The sequence below is a fragment of the Ictalurus punctatus genome, chromosome 25, assembly GCF_001660625.3.
Source record: "Ictalurus punctatus breed USDA103 chromosome 25, Coco_2.0, whole genome shotgun sequence".
In the NCBI taxonomy this organism is placed as follows: domain Eukaryota; kingdom Metazoa; phylum Chordata; class Actinopteri; order Siluriformes; family Ictaluridae; genus Ictalurus; species Ictalurus punctatus.
In genome coordinates this window covers 18,448,289-18,465,788 of record NC_030440.2, presented here as the reverse complement: position 1 = coordinate 18,465,788, position 17,500 = coordinate 18,448,289, and the positions used below count along the sequence as shown (strand labels likewise).

Below are 17,500 nucleotides of genomic sequence, written 5' to 3'. Positions count from 1 at the left end.
TTGTTTGATATCCTTGGTATTTTTTGTGATTTTTTTAAACAAAAGGTTAAACAATAAAGGCAATTTTTCACAGCCTTCTTTACTGATATTTACCAAGGGTGCCAATATTAGTGGAGGGCGCTGTATGACATGATCCGTCCTCCTGCTTCCTCCTGACAGATCAGTCCATGCTGTTGGCCGTCCTGACACCGGGAGAGACGGTGAAGGAGAGAGGAGCAGAGGAGGAGAAGGAACAGGAGTCTCAGGTGAATGGTATCATCACCAGCCACGAGGAGATGAACGAGGGAGACGAGAAGGGAGAAGAAGCGGTGAGGAAGAAAACCGAAAGCAGTGAGGAAGACGAAGAAGGTGATGGCACTTTATCATTACACATTAAATTCACTCTAGAGCACGCACACTATTTATCTAAATCATTTAAACCATGTGAGCTCAGATTGTGATGTCATCAAATAATCTCCACGGCTGTGGACCAATCGCATTTCAATAAGCCAATGATTAGAGGATGACGGGAAACTGTTAGCCGCGAAACCTGCATGCTAAGCTAAATAGCTAGCTAAATTAGCAACGGTTGAAAACGGAGTCACCGTATGCAAATTAGATGAAAGCGACAAATCCGAACGATTGGCTCGAACGACTCCGATCCTGAAGCTTGTTTAATCCGACATTTCTTCTGTTCTGCGATCACGACTGTGTCTCCTCCCTGCAGTCATCTTGATCCTGTCATATCCGGCCTCTAATTAAACGTCCACAGAGACATTAGGAAGAAAAATAAAGCTTGGAAGGAAGTAGAGCTCGTTGGTGCGTCTGGTGAGTGGATGTAGCTGCTAGTTAGCTTGCTTTGCTAATCTAATCTGAGAACGAGGTTTTCACACTGATTAGTGCCACGCCTACAAGCAACAAACCAGAAGTGACACGAGCGACCTGCTAACGTCAACGCAGGGTTAGTGATGGATATGTAATGGTCGTCATGGTAACATTATACCAGAAAATGTTGCTGTAAATAACAGCGGGAGTTTGATAGCGTGTTGCTCGGTGATTTAATGTGCGTTAGTTTACTGGCAGTTAGTGATATTAAGGTATTAGCGACGGTAGGAAGACGAGGGGCGTTCCCAAATTTGCATATCCATGCATATTTATAGCATCTGCAGATTTTCATGAAAGCTGTAAGCATTTTTAATAGATTGTAACCTTTTAAAAGATTTTAACAGAATAAAACGATGCAGTCAGGGAATGTTTACGCTTATGTTTTTGTCCTGTTCCTCTTCCAACCGCAGAGACTGAATAAATAACACTCCAGGTGTTAAGGGTCTCTTCCTCAGTGTGTGTGTGTGTGTGTGTGTGTGTGTGTGTGTGTGTGTGTGTGTGAATGTAAAAAATAAAAGAGAAGAAGACAGGAGCTCTGTGTGATTCCTGTGAAGTTACAGCTTCACCTCTGACTGTTACAAAGCACTGACACTGGAGACTCCTTCCATACATGTTACATAGAGGACAGCTGATGCTGATGCTGTAGGTACTGTGATGGAGGGGTGGAGATAAAGGTGAGACGTAACGAATGATGATTTGTTTCCTTCAGCAGATGAGGCAGGAGCAGCCGGAGCTCCAGAACACAAACGTGTGGAGGAGGAGAGTCAGGAGGCGGAGCAGGAGGCGGAGCAGGAGGAGGAGCAGGAGGAGTCTGTGGAGAAGAGTAAGGGAGGTGTGGGAAAGCAGAAACACTTGAGTCGGAGCAGAGAGCCGGTCCGTCGCAGGGCTTACGGCCAGCAGGAGGCGCCGCACCACTCCAAGGAGGCGTGGAAGAGCCCTGAGGAGGAGGAGCTTCGGATGATGGCAGGAAGAGACCCTGAGGAGGGCAGTGCAACCAAGAAGACTGAGGTAATACCATTCCTGCACCAGCACTGATGATGATGATGATGATGATGATGATGATGTCAGCCTTCATCACTGTACTGAACTGTGTTCATTCACCACCCTGATTAATCACACCCTGAACAACAACCGCTACAAAATACACTGAAATAATCAACTCCATCTGCAGTTCAGACACGGAGGGACGGAGGGAGGAAAAAACAAAAGGAAGGGTGAAGAGAAAGGGTGAAAGGAAGCAGAGAGAGAGAGAGAGAGAGAGAAGGAGGAAGAGAATAAAATGAAAAAGGGAAAAATATGAATGTGTGAAAAAGAGGAAAAAAAAGAAGAAAGGGGGATGGAATAAATAATGAGTGAACAAAAGAGTAGGAAGGAGAAAAGTTTTTTATTAAAAAGAAGAGGAAATAGAGAATTTGAAAAAGAAAGAAAGAACAAAAGAAAAGGTGAAGAATTACAGAACAAAAAATGAAAGAAAGCCTGAAGAGATGAGGGAAGGAAAGAATGAAGAAAGAATAATATAGAAAGAAGGAAAAAGAAAGCAGGCTTGGGGAAAGACCAGAAGATAAACAGAAAGAAAGAAAACAGGAAGGTCCAGGGTTCGATCCAGAGCTCTCCTCGGGTTCCTCCCTAAAACATGCTGCTCGGTGGCTCGGCTAGATATAGTGTTGGGTCAGAGTCCACCTTTGTCGAGTCCAAGTCCTTAACCGATCGAGTCCAAGTCCAAAAGGGGCTGAGTCGGACTTAAATCCGAGTCCTTAATGACTGAGTCCGAGTCGAGTCCGAGTCGAGTCCAGAAAGTAATTAAACTGAAAAAAGATTTGGAATTCCCTGAGCTGTTAAATTAATATTTTAACCTTCACAAACCGATGGCAACATAAACGTAACTAAAAATCCCTCTGTTACGCCTTCCCATCGCCATTTAATATCTTTATTTCACGTCACCACCTCGACTAGCTTCCTATCAAAACTGGTTTTAAAGAGAAAAGGGATGGAGGTATATGTAGAAGCTTTATTATATTATATGTAAGTGTATGAAGAGACAAACGAAGCTGTTTTGTTATTGTATCACACCATACCGGGATGTGATTCCTCTCCCCCACAGGTATATAGTCTGAGAGAGAGAGTACAGAGTGCACTCACATTCAGCAGCAGCTCGGAACAACAAGCTTCGTGCTTTATTACTGCTTTTAATCCGTCTATCGATCACAGCACTCTCATCTCCGTACACACATCGGATCTTCTCACTTTATTTCATTTTAATTCCTAAAATGAATCCAAATAAACCCCTCTCAGCAGGGTTTATGATATTCACTACTTTAAGATATACATTTCACATTTGACATGAAATCCGAGACTGGAGTCAGTAAACGCTGATGTTTAGGGGCGGGCGATACGACTACCATCTTATTCCACCATAACGATACGTTTTCTCAGGCAGGTCCGTCAGTGTTCGAGTGAGAAATACTGCGGAAATTGAATAAAATAATGAAATATATGACGTGTAGAGTGATTCTCATAAAATATACTGAAGTTATTCAGTCTATTGAGCGAGTGAGGGATTTTCTCTGTTTAATTGTGTGATGAACATTAATGACACACAGCAGTAGGTTTATTAGACTGCTGTCACTTTAAGACCTGATGCACAGATCCAATATACTGTACTGACACACCTCTGATTTTTCCCAACTGTTTACATTCACTTAAGACGTAACCGACTGTGTTTACATGAACACTCCAACAGACCTGCATTTTGACATGATGTGTGTGTTTATTTCACCGTCCAAGCGAAATAAACCGCTAAAGAGAACTCCGATCGGTACTCAGAGCAGTCTGAACAGTCGCTGTTGCACGTTTCTAGCTGAATTGATTCATTAGGAGAAGAACCATGAGGAACATGTTCTGCTTGTGTTGTGGTGCAGGACGCCGAGATGGAGAGTTTGGCTGTGATGGAGAACGAGTTGGAGAGCATGGCTCAGAAACTGCACAAGCTGCGACATGGCTGAAACACGCCAGCGGTCCTCCTCACCTTCACCTCGAGAGGAACCCGACGCTCTGCTTCTGTCTGAAACACACATCCGCTCCACAGCGTAAACACACACTCGGGACATGATCTGCTCCTGCTTCAGCTTCACCTCTGTCTCGCTCGCTTACTGCAGAACACGGCTCATTCAAACATCACGAGAATAAAGCTGTGATGATAATAATAATAATAATAATAATAATAATAATAATAATAATAATAATAATAATGAGTGAAGAGAAGGAGGAGTACATTTATACACAGCTGCATGTGTTCTTTCAAGAATGCAATAATGTTTTTAATTAAATAGGATTGAACTGTAATTACAGGTGGGGTTTATTTTAGAAAAATAAATATTGAGAGCGTTCTCAGGCAAGTGGAGTTGTGTGAGTGATCAGTGGTGTGGTGTGATGTGATGTGATGTGATGTGATTAGGGACTCATGAAATGAAACAAACGCCATCATGCGAGGGAAAAAAATCCAAATAAATAAAAAAAACGAGAAAGAAATTAAGGAAAGACGAGTGAGGAGAAAAGAGGGGAAAAAAAGAAAGAATAAAGGACAGGGTAACTAACAGGACGTAAGAATGCGGTGAAGATCCAGACGTGCGAGAGGTTTACCGTCCACGAATCAGCAACACCGAACACGTCTGGACAGCGGCGGAAGAGAGTTATGTCTGAGTTAGTGAAGAGAGAAGTGTAATCAGTGACCGTGAACAGTCGCACAGCAGTGATAACAGATCGAAAGGCCCGGTCCAGATTCGACGACAACATGCACAGGCTTGAGCTGGAACACCGAGAGTCAGATAAACACTAAGAACAGGGATGTCCAAGGCAGGAAAACCAGAACAGAGCAAATCAGGATAATACACAACGATTAATCACAATAACAACAGCACAGAACTTTATCTGAGTGACGGGCAAGGCTTCGCCGTTAGTGCTCTTTATAACGTGCAGAAATACTGCCCGAGGGCGGCTCCTGAAGCCGAGCCACCCCTGCAATGGGGCTACCTTTGGGTCTGGAGGTAGGGTGGTCTGGGTGTTCGCTGTGGAAGGCACTGATGAGCTAAAATGTATTGAATGACCGTCGTCTCTTCTGGGCCGCGGCACATCCCAGTCCACCAGGTAGTACACGGTGTTACGCAGGTGCTTGGAGTTGAGAAGTTCTCTGATGGTTAGCACGTTCTCCTCACATCTCCAGGGTCGGGGGTTCGATTCCCACCGTGTTCCTGTGTGTGTGGAGTGTGCGTGTTCTCCCCGTGCTGCGGGGGTTTCCTCCGGGTACTCCGGTTTCCTCCCCCAGTACAAACACATGCATGGTAGGATGATTGGCGTGTCTAAAGTGTCCGTAGTGTATGAATGTGTGTGTGAGTGTGTATATGATTGTGCCCTGTGATGGATTGGCACCCTGTCCAGGGTGTACCCCGCCTTGTGCCCCATGCTCCCTGGGATAGACTCCAGGTTCCCCGTGACCCAGTAGGATAAGCGCTATAGAAGATGGATGGACATCAGTGTCTTGATCCGTGACCTGGGGGGCAGCGGGGTGAGGAGGTGTTGACCTGATAATCCAGTTTAGGGAAAGCGAGTTGTTGTCGCCTTGCACCTACTTTTCAAACTCCATAAGAGGTTTTGCATGACTGGGCTAAATGTAGTGGCCCAAGTGAGCGCTCTTCTGCTGAGTAAAGCGAGGACCCGGTGGGTTTTATCCGCTCCTCTAGGAAAGGCTGAGCGTGCACTCGTAAACATCACGTGGCATGAGGAAACTCTTGTATTTGCCCGGAGAACCATCATATCGATCGGGTAGCACTAGACAAGTGAGGAAGTGAGTTACTTCCAGGATAGAGAAAAGAGTTACTCACATTGGGACCCGGATGATCAGCAACAACGAACAGTTCAGGGTCATACACAAAGTATCGATAAACACAGGCTGAAGCTGACACACAGAGAGTCAGATAAACTCCAGAGCAGAGGGGATATCCAAGGCAGAAAGCAAAGATCAATCGGAATAACAATCAGGACTTACTCAAGTGACTAGCACACAGCAAGGCTTTCCATGCAGTGTCACATTCACATGCTTTGTATACTGCGCAAACCGGAAATGAGCATAAGCAAAAACAATTTTAAAAGTTAAAACTTCAGGTTAGGGCGCCCTCTGCTGGCCTGGCAGAGAGGTGTACGTGAAGGACAAAGGAAAGTAAAAGGAAAACTAAAAACCAGGGAGAATAAAAAGGGAAAAATGTGAATTTAAGAAGGACGGACGGAAGGAAAGGAAGAAAGGATGCGATATGTTCAGTGAATAAAATGAATGAATTGATTGATTAACAGACCAAACCCCCAGGACAGTCCACTAACACCTTCACAATGGCCTTGTTTATTCTCCACACCCGTTTTATTCCATTTCTACACAACGTGACGTCATCATGTCGTCTCTGTTCTTTATATGTGGCACAACAACATGTACACAAATAGAGACAGTGTTTACAGTATGTACAAATATCACACACACACACGCACACACACACACGCGCGCGCGCACTCAATTATACACCAGTGTTTAAAACCCCACAGTGAAAATATCCATTTTCATATTTACATTTTTAAAGCCATATTTAAAAGAATAAAGATAGGGTGTGAGAGGTGGTTCTGATTGTCCACACCGCCACACACACACACCGCCACACACACACACACACACACACACACACACACACACACACACACACACAGATTATCACCCAAACCTTTCGTGCAAATGAAGATAATTCATAATGAGTTGATTTCAATCGTATTTCTGTATACTGTATATAGTAGCGGTGTAACACAGTGCCACGCAGGGGATCTGTCTCTGTCAAGTGCTCCCAATATCCATATCTGTATCTGGAGTTAACCCAAAGTGGGCGTGGCCTAAACCGTAGACGAACTAGTATCCTAATTTAAACCGGAGTGACTAGAACCAGGCAGTTAGTAAGGACCAGGACTCAGGAAACGATCCAGTCCAGTACAAAACATTTCATTTAAAGGACGTACAAAATTGGCACAACATAAACATCGTTATTAAAGTAAGTAAAGAGCGTTCCTACACCTCCTTTATTCAATAACGTGTGTCTTTAAGGACACGCTGAAGGTAGGTGCTACCACTGGGGGTTTATCATCATCATCATCATCATCATCATCATCATCATCACCTGCTGCTAGCCGCTAATTCATATCGCTGCTGCTGTGGAGTCGCTAATCTCTCACTGATCTCGGCTACAGCGCTCGTGTTCGTGTAGTTTGCGGAAAGGTTTTGAATTTTCATTAATATCCGTTTTTACCTCAGAAAATGAAACAGCTAGCAAAGTGCACATCTTAAACCAACAGCGCTAACGCCGCGCGCCACAGAGGGGTGTGTTCGACTGGTCGAGTCCACAGATCAAATGCCGAGCCCTACCGCTACTGTGAATAAGTACGAATCGACGGCGGCAGAAACCGTCGACTCGTACACGCTTCACGCTAAAATCGGCGATTCTGATGAGATCGGCCGTGACAGTGGGGAACATGTGGAGATCACGTTGAGACGTAAGATCCTGCTCCAGCTGCTGAAGCGGCAGAAAAGTTTGAGAATCTGCGTCGTGAGGTAACGTTTGCGTGCTTCATCTTTAAATACACGTCGCTAGTTCAGACGAACTAAAGATAAATAAAACGTCACCAGCAGCCGAGTCGTCAGGGACGCGTTTGTATCAGCGGGAGGTTTTCTTGTAGGTTCGTGTTTCATTTGAGTTTATTTATAAACGTCGACTGCGTGATGAGGAGAAACATGAACGACGAGTTGCTCTTACTCATCAGTTTTGACTATACAGCATTCGCACAAGCAGCTTCCTGTCTCCAGATACAGCGCTCGGACACGCTTCCTGCTCCTCACCCGCGGTCCAATAATGATGAAAATGAAATCTAATATTTATTATTATTACTGTTACAACAGTAATGAATGGCTAGTTAGCCTATACTAACTAGGACTCTAGCTAGTGGGAGTGTTGTCATGGTTACAGCGGGTGCATCATGTGAGCTGTCGTCGTCGTCGTCGTCGTCGTTGTTATTGTTTTTGCCAAAAAGGCACTTTTTTTTCCGAAAAGGTGTGAAAACAATTTTCTGTCCTGACTTGTAACCTAGGCACAAAGAGGAGAAAGGGCTGTGCGCTCCTCAAGCAGCTGTTTTGCCTAAATCGATACAATCCCCTCGTCTTCATCCGCCTCTCTCTCTTTAAAATGATTTCTCACGCATCCTGAAGGCACGGAACAGTAAACAAAGTCCAGTTCCTGAAAAAGCAGAGCAGCTGAATCACTTGGCTAGGATGTTGATTTGTTCTTTTCCTCTTCGACCTTAACACACACACACACACACACACACACACACACACACACACACAAAAATAAATCAGCATGTCTTTGGTCATTAGACGTGTGCAGGCACTACAGGAAGTGATGCGAGTGGTCAGGAAGGGGTTAAACAGGGTCACTGCGTGGAGGCGTGGGCTGCGAGCGGAGAACGCCGGTGCTGGTGGTAGGCGGAACCCAGTTCAGCGTTGCAGCAGTTCAGAGTCTGATGAGAACCCTTCTTCATCACCTCGCTGTCCATCTTCCAGCCAACGCTCTCGTTTCCCAGCATACCGCAGGGCAGCTGGCTCACGCCGTTGGCTCGGAGGGGGGCGTGGCCCTGCAGGATGCCGGTCAGGTGAGTCAGCAGGTCATCGAAGAACGTCGGGACTCCTTCATAACCTGCAGGAACCAAACAGGTGAATTATTTAACACTACTACAACATACTGTATATAGTTGCGTACTATAGGTGCGTGACATCACTTCCTGCGCGTCCCCAGAACCGTTCTGATGATTTTATTTTGCTTAAAAGCGCTCAGATTTTCTACTCCCTGTGACTGGATGTGTATGTAAAGACAAAAGGCATTTTAAACACGGGTGTGCTCTAATTATTCTCTTCTTTATTTGGACATTGACGGTTGAGGTGATGTAGAACCACGTGACCCAAATTACAGACTGAACTTAATGACTAATCGCACAAATTAATAAGTAGAATTAATACTGAGGGTAAATTGTTAAAATCTTTCATGTCCTAACGCAATTAGCCGCGATGCTAGTTACCCACATTCTGTGTATTTGCTAATTCTATGCCACACGCTGCAGCAGTCAAACGTTCTCTTTTTTTCTTTGTTGTGATGCTTTTACATTCTGATTTTATTTTAATTTACTCCGTTTTATTTATTTATTTATTGCTAACTCTGACCGCGATCGCAGAATCACTCTTTACCTTAGCGTTTAAAATATGCACGAGATTTTTATTGGCTTTATAATGAATACAAAAAAAGTACTGTATATATTCTTACGCCAGTTTCACTCCGGCTACACACTAGCACACCGTGTAATCAGAGTCACGTGGGCGTGTCAGAGAAAAACAGCAGAACTGGATGTAATTTTACACCCTGAGAAGGAAACTTCATGTATTAAATGTTTCACTTGCACACAGAACGTGTCTGAGACAGCGGGAGAGAAGTCTGTGGCTGGAGTAAAGCCGTAGCGGAAATAAGCGTATCACTGATTCACGTTCGTATACGAATCGGGTCGCGTGACGTCACTGACTTTCAGTAAAGCCCCGCCCACACAAAATAGCTAGAATACTGGGGTCTGATTCTGTCCAGGTGTGTTCATTACCTGTGTATCACTTCATATTTTTAGCTAACATCCATCCATCTTCTATAGCGCTTATCCTTTCAGGGTCACGGGGAACCTGGAGTCTATCCCAGGGAGAATGGGGCACAAGGCGGGGTACACCCTGGACAGGGTGCCAGTCCATCACATACACACTCACACACACACTCACACACTCACACACCCATTCATACACTACAGACACTTTAGACATGTCAATCAGCCTACCATGCATGTGTTTGTACTGGGGGAGGAAACCGGAGTACCCGGAGGAAACCCCCGCAGCACGGGGAGAACATGCACACTCCACACACACAGGGCCACGGTGGGAATCGAACCCCCGACCCTGGAGGTGTGAGGCGAACGTGCTAACCGCTAATCCCCTTTTTAGTGAACAGATATTCTATCATACTTTACTCTTTTTAACATTTGAAAAAGAAGGTTCTGGAAATCTGCTGGACTTCCCACAGACGAGTTGAGTAACAGCTGTAACGTCCTTTACTACTAAGCTACAAAAACCTGAGAGAAAACACACACACACACACACACACACACACACACACACACACACACACACACACACACACACACACACACACACACACCATCACTACAGCAACAGCACAGCAGGTCTCCTGTATCATGACTCACCAACACACCAGCTGATAAATATAACTTTGTGTAGCTACAGATGCTCTGAATATTCACTCGAGATTCTTTACACTACAGCAGCTATAATATCGAATCATTATATAACTGTGTATTTAAGGAAATATTCAAACGAGCACCGTGGGGAAATGGAGAATGTTTCGTTTCACACCTGAGACTTTGTGTAGTTGTAAGTGAATGTAAATACATGGTGAGAATAAATCAAAAATAATAATAAACACACTTTATAAAAGAGTAGTTGATGTGAATATCTATATTTGGACACATTTCAGTTTTTAACTGTAGGTTCGCTACCTGATTCTTCACAGATCAACCATTAGCTCTAAATTCTTCCAGGATCATTTCTGAGTAATTATTGCTATACAAGTCTCTACTTCAGAATCCAGAATGCAAAGCAGGAAGCAGGACTGATCTGGACCTGCTACATCCTTCTGCAGTGTAAAATAAACCGAGCAAACCTTCATAAAACATGAACATGGCAGGATTTGTAACTGAAACACCACAATGATAGCCAGCTTCTTGTCTGACTCCATACTGACCCCGTGTGGTCCGCAGGCAGAACTACAAAAAAAATGACAAGTTCATTCAAATATCTTGAATCGAGAAGATTTAGAAGATAGAAGATTACATCTGAGATTATGAAACCCATTTCTAGACATTTTCACTCATTTCAAGCTTGAAACAGTCTTGGCAGATAATTTTGCTAATTGTTTTGCTAAGTGATAATTTCTAGAAAGAAGCAAAAGTATCTGCGCATGGATTAAGAACATTTAAAGCTCAAAAATAGTGAAATATGTCTAAAAATAGATTTAATAATCTTGTGTTTGGTTTATTGTAATCTTATAATCGGAATTAGCAGATAAATCTGACTAGATTCAAGATATTATCACTTATTAAAATGATTATTGTTATTTTGTTTTTGCAGTGAACTGCACTGGGACACCACAGATCTGATTCTTAGAGATGTGTCATTTGTGAGTGAGTCGGTTCTTTTTAAATGAGTCACAAAGGTAAATGAATCAGTACCGAACACTGCCATGGACTGAATTATTCCTTTTCAGTCAATTGCTGCTGATGAGCAGCCAGCGCTACACTTCCACACAAATCCATAACAAACTTCATGATTATCTAACCAACGTTACACAGACTTTTACTTGTCCGTGTTTTTGACTTTCCATCATGACCATTCCTCTGTAGTTCACAGAGAGTTTGACTCTTTAAATCTTTTGATCATGACTGAGATTCATTCTTCTGTTATCCATAGATTAGTATTTGACTCTCAGTGACTCAGTGAATCTTTAATTCATGACCATGATTCCCTCTCTTGTTCAGTGAATCGTTTGAAGAAGAAAGAGAGAAAGCCTGACTGATGTTTGGATCAGTTTGAAAAGTTTTTTTTTTTTTCCGGATGAATGAATATTTTCTTCAGTTGCCTCTGAAAACATTATAGTTTACATCGTGGACAGACATAGCAACTGTAACCGTGTGGGCGGGGCCAGGTGTGTCACCACTTTCTTGTTTTGTTTTGTTTTGCTTTAAACTCTAACCGTACTATTTTCCCACCTGGAAAGGCGTTGATGTCGATGACGGCGTGCTGTCCTGTCTGGTTGTTGATGATGATGTCAATCCCAAACAGCGACACACCAAGAGTCTGTCTCAAACATCTGGAAATCTTCTGGATGACATCATCACTAGGCGTCCTGCACTGACCCTCCAGGTTCTCCCGCTAATGAAGACACAAGGGAACAAGTGACATGGAAACATAAACACGGTGAGAACACAAGGAGAACACAGGGAGAACATTTAGAGAACATGCGGAGAACACGGAGAGAGCATGAGGAGAACATTTAGAAAACATGAGGAGAACATGAGGAGAACATGAGGAGAACATGAGGAGAACATGAGGAGAACATGAGGAGAACATTTAGAAAACATTAGGAGAACATGAGGAGAACATGAGGAGAACACAGAGAGAACATTAGGAGAACAGGTGGAGAACACTGAGAGAACATGAGGAGAACATTTAGAAAACATTAGGAGAACATTTAGAAAACATTAGGAGAACATTAGGAGAACATTAGGAGAACATGGAGAGAACATGAGAAACCACACACTATTGAAGAAAGAAAGAAAGAAAGAAAAGAGGAGGAACTGTAACACACTCAGGTTAAGAGAAAGCTGAGATGCTGAGACTGACTCACAGAGGTGAGGTCTGATGATGACTCGGGCTTGGACACGTGATGACTGTTAAAGGATATCGCTCTTCTGTCTGTAGGACACACACACACACACACACACACACACACACACACACACACACACACTATGTAACTAACAGTGCCTTCATTAATAAACATGAGCATTATGATATCACACTGCTGAAATAAATGTGATTGGCCAGCAGCCAGCAGGGGGCGGAGTTTACTAAGATATTCTACAATTAAAGAAAAGCTGTTTGCGTTCCTGTGGGATGCGGAACACAAAACACTTCCAGACACAGCACTCAGGGTTCCACACACCCAGGAGCGTTAAACAGAGACGAGGAACCGGAGATCTGAAGTGACTTTACCCTCGAGTTCCACTTCCTTTACACACACACGGGTTCTTCAACACGCCCGAGATAAAGTGTGTGTATAGGGAGACGTGTACGTGCTCTGTGAAGAGAGTCCTCGCTCAGATGTGTTTCATAGTGGTGTGTGTTCTCCGGTGTTTCAGTGCTCACTGATCCCTCTGTACTGCACCCTGACACACCTGTATATCCCTGACCTTTAACCCCTGACCTTTAACCTCAGCAACTACAAATAAAACCTTCTAACATTTTTATTTTTCAAAAAAAAAAAACACATTGTCACAGATCAACCACAGAAACAGCAAAAGATGTAAAGAAAGAATGAGAAAGAAAGGAAGGAGACAAGAAAGGAGGAAATGAAAGAAAAAAAGAATGAGAGGGGATGCAAGAAAAGAAGAAGAAAGAGAAGACAAAAACAGGGAGAACGTGAGATGAACATAGGGAGAACACAAAGAAAGAGAAAAAACAAAACAATGGAAGAAAGTGATTACACCTTTAATGCTGAGTGTAACAGGAAGTTATCTAACAGGAAGTTAACTAAGAGGAAGTGGTCTTACCTGTAGGTCCAGAGGGGAAGTTCCTAATGGAGGGTCTCTCCACCACGCTGTACGCCTCACCCACAACGAACACCTTGTAGAGCATGGCGTTGTGGTTGATGAAGCTCTGTACCACACAGGGGGGTGTGATATCCTTCAGGTCTTCCTCACTGAAGATGATGGCCATCTACAGAACACACACACACACACACACACACAGTGTGATCTCCTCAGGGTAAACATTAACTCAGTGAATGCTTTCAGGTAACACACACACAGGAAGTTAGCCGTATCTGTACTGAGGTGCGGCCCTGGTCTGAGATAACGACGCTAAGCTATGAGCTCAGTGTGTGTTTATGACGCCTGTAATCTCTGTGTGTGTGTGTGTGTGTGTGTGTGTGTGTGTGTGTGTGTGTGTGTGTGCGCGCGCGTTCTGTGTGTGTTCTCATAAACACACTTGACCATCAGTTCACCTGCAATCATTCCACCAGTCAGGAGTAACTCATTCATCTGGAACATCCCACAGAGTCAACACATTTATTCTAGGAGTCAACTGCACAATCGACTCATTACTGACTCATCGTTGACTCATTACTGATTCATTACTCACTCTTTAGCTGAGACATCAGCTAAATGATAAACTAGAGAACACACACACACACACACACACACACACACACACACACACACACACACACATTCATTAATGATAATGATCACAAATTATAATAATCCACAAAGTATTCAAAGCAGTTGTACCGTGCACAAGTTTGTGCACCCTGACTATGAAGTCTTTTAACTTTGATAATTTCTCCTTCATTTCATCCTATCTTTCTTTCTTTCATTTATTCTGTGCTTCTTTCTCTTTATTGTTTCCCTTTCAGTGCTATACAAGCTTTCGGCCTGCTGTGTAAATGACCACAGTGAGCTGAGGTGAGTCAGTGTGTTCTGCAGGAGGATGATCACGCAATCATCAGACAATATGAACATGTGCTCAATTACGTAAGACTGAACATTAACGAGGAGTGTAATTACAACACACACACACACACACACACACACACACACACACACACACACACACACTCTCTCTCTCTCTCTTACCTCATGAGAGTTCACACCATGCGCTACCTGAGTCTTACACACTGCAACAAGAAACGGGAAAGAGAACAAGCGCGTTAGTGTCAGAAACACGCCACATCATTTTATTAAAGATAAACACTCCTGACCTCACGTTATAAAGTTCTGTCTGGAGTTTATTTCATTCTTAAATAAAAGTTCTATCTTCAACCTCATTAATAAACAAGGAGGATTTTATAAAGTTCTATCTTCTAGCCAGTCATGTACACACTTCACACATACTCTCACACACTTCCTGTCTTTCTTTCTTTCTTTCTTTCTTTCTTTCTTTCTTTCTTTCTTTCTCTTCAAATGGAAGACGGAAATTGTTTTTGGAATGTGAAAACTTTGAAACCCCATCACACACAGAATTATGAAGTGGATATGAAGGTGATGAATAGAGTTATTAGACATTATGAAGTGGATATGAAGGTGATGAATAGAGTTATAAGACATTATGAAGTGGATATGAAGGCGATGAATAGAGTTATAAGACATTATGAAGTGGATATGAAGGCGATGAATAGAGTTATAAGACATTATGAAGTGGATATGAAGGCGATGAATAGAGTTATTAGACATTATGAAGTGGATATGAAGGTGATGAATAGAGTTATTAGACATTATGAAGTGGATATGAAGGCGATGAATAGAGTTATTAGACATTATGAAGTGGATATGAAGGTGATGAATAGAGTTATTAGACATTATGAAGTGGATATGAAGGTGATGAATAGAGTTATAAGACATTATGAAGTGGATATGAAGGTGATGAATAGAGTTATTAGACATTATGAAGTGGATATGAAGGTGATGAATAGAGTTATTAGACATTATGAAGTGGATATGAAGGTGATGAATAGAGTTATTAGGCATTATGAAGTGGATATGAAGGTGATGAATAGAGTTATAAGGCATTATGAAGTGGATATGAAGGTGATGAATAGAGTTATTAGGCATTATGAAGTGGATATGAAGGCGATGAATAGAGTTATAAGACATTATGAAGTGGATATGAAGGCGATGAATAGAGTTATAAGACATTATGAAGTGGATATGAAGGTGATGAATAGAGTTATTAGACATTATGAAGTGGATATGAAGGTGATGAATAGAGTTATTAGACATTATGAAGTGGATATGAAGGCGATGAATAGAGTTATAAGACATTATGAAGTGGATATGAAGGTGATGAATAGAGTTATTAGGCATTATGAAGTGGATATGAAGGTGATGAATAGAGTTATAAGGCATTATGAAGTGGATATGAAGGTGATGAATAGAGTTATTAGGCATTATGAAGTGGATATGAAGGCGATGAATAGAGTTATTAGACATTATGAAGTGGATATGAAGGTGATGAATAGAGTTATTAGACATTATGAAGTGGATATGAAGGCGATGAATAGAGTTATAAGGCATTATGAAGTGGATATGAAGGTGATGAATAGAGTTATTAGACATTATGAAGTGGATATGAAGGTGATGAATAGAGTTATTAGACATTATGAAGTGGATATGAAGGCGATGAATAGAGTTATAAGACATTATGAAGTGGATATGAAGGCGATGAATAGAGTTATTAGGCATTATGAAGTGGATATGAAGGTGCACGTACTGAAGGGGAAGGTGATGTCTCTCTTACGCAGCTGCTCTAGCATGTCAGGGCCACACCCACTGCTGAGCACCAGGAACGGAGGAGAGCAGATCCTCTCATCTACCATCACACACAGATTAGCACATTAGCACAAATGTTACATTCTACTGTATCACAGCGTTAGAATTATAACCGTCGGTATAGATTAGGGGCGGGGACAGAGGGGGCGTGTCTTCTTGTTGCTGCAGTAGCATTGTAATTGCTTTTGGTTGTTGATTACACCTCATTCACTGCTACAGTCTGGATTCTGATTGGTCAGAAGGTGTTGATTAGATTAATGTTTCCTATAACAGCACAGCCTGCTTGTTTGATTCCTTAATCTAATCTTCAGTTCGTCTAATGCAGCTTCAGCTACAGCACCCATCACACCTGTTCATCCTCGTGATGGATGACGGATGGAAGATGACCTCCTTGAGGTAACGTTACTGCCTAACTATGCACATCCATGACTTGTGGAAGATGCTAGCACCTAGCGCTAGCATTAGCATTAGCTCAGTGCAGCCTCGTCAGCTGAAGATGGGCCGCCGGTCTGAGCAGCTCGCGGTAGGGTTATGTGTTATTACCTCACGCTGCAGAACCTTCTAAAAGATAATATTTCTGCCGTTGCCGTGGTAACCAGTTCGAGGTAAACGGTATCTAGTGTGTGTGTGGAGTTTCATCTTCAGTCTGTTCTGCGGCAGTTTATATATAAACTCATTAAATCTCAGAGAAGGAAACACAGATCTCAGCTATTAATCACCTCCTGACAGAAAGTGGTTTTAGTTGCCGCGTGTGGGTTTATTATCATTTCTGTCCTGAGTTTAAGTTTCGACCCGAAGCTGGGTGCAGGAGTTAAGTGCAGATGGCGTGATGTGATACAGTGGGGACTGCAGTGTTATCGTTCTTTTCCCAGGAAACCTTTCTGTGTTGTTTCCTACGCTAATATCCGTGGAAGCGGTTGCCTGGTGAAAGAGAGTCAGAGGCGTGGAATTCTAAACACAGCTCTCTGCTTTATTACAGACTGGAGCCAAGGCTGTTAACCTCGCACTACCCCTCAGCACACATCTGGCACACACACACACACACACACACACACACACACACACACGCACACACACACACACGCCAAAACAAGCTTTATTTACACTCGAGTTCATACCCGTGTTAATGTTTAGAATATTTGATCAGTTACTCATTCTTCAATTACGGTTATCCTGAATTTCCTCTTCACAGAAACACTTCACACTGTAAATCACGACACACTCATTTTCCCATCTTTCAGCTACTTCATTTGGGCCTGGTTAAATCGAGACTCGCAAACACACAGCGGTTCACTCGTATCCGTCCGGCTGCCGTAGCTCCAGGTGTACCTCAAGGCTTAGTACTCGGTTC

The 17,500-nt window shown here is 42.9% G+C and overlaps 2 protein-coding genes across 5 annotated transcripts in view; one reads left to right on the top strand and one right to left on the bottom strand.

The window, feature by feature from the left end:
- The window catches only part of chga (chromogranin A), a 12,047-nt gene extending 7,788 nt beyond the window's left edge, over positions 1-4,259 (top strand). The window contains exons 6-8 of one of the 2 annotated variants that reach the window (XM_017455421.3): positions 160-348; positions 1,574-1,872; positions 3,783-4,259. In XM_017455421.3, the coding sequence (XP_017310910.1) occupies positions 160-348; positions 1,574-1,872; positions 3,783-3,866 (572 nt within the window). In that variant the 3' untranslated portion in view covers positions 3,867-4,259. The remainder of the gene's footprint in view (positions 1-159; positions 349-1,573; positions 1,873-3,782) is intronic. The other variant, XM_017455422.3, reaches the window with a different exon arrangement.
- A 1,965-nt stretch (positions 4,260-6,224) lies between these two features.
- The window catches only part of itpk1a (inositol-tetrakisphosphate 1-kinase a), a 38,272-nt gene continuing 26,996 nt past the window's right edge, over positions 6,225-17,500 (bottom strand). For 2 of the 3 annotated variants that reach the window (XM_053675894.1, XM_017455901.3), the window contains 6 exons: positions 16,091-16,189; positions 14,458-14,498; positions 13,375-13,540; positions 12,450-12,517; positions 11,812-11,974; positions 6,225-8,636 (listed from right to left, as the gene is read on the bottom strand). In XM_053675894.1, coding sequence (XP_053531869.1) covers positions 8,374-8,636; positions 11,812-11,974; positions 12,450-12,517; positions 13,375-13,540; positions 14,458-14,498; positions 16,091-16,189 — 800 coding nt within the window. In that variant the 3' untranslated portion in view covers positions 6,225-8,373. The remainder of the gene's footprint in view (positions 8,637-11,811; positions 11,975-12,449; positions 12,518-13,374; positions 13,541-14,457; positions 14,499-16,090; positions 16,190-17,500) is intronic. The other variant, XM_053675895.1, reaches the window with a different exon arrangement.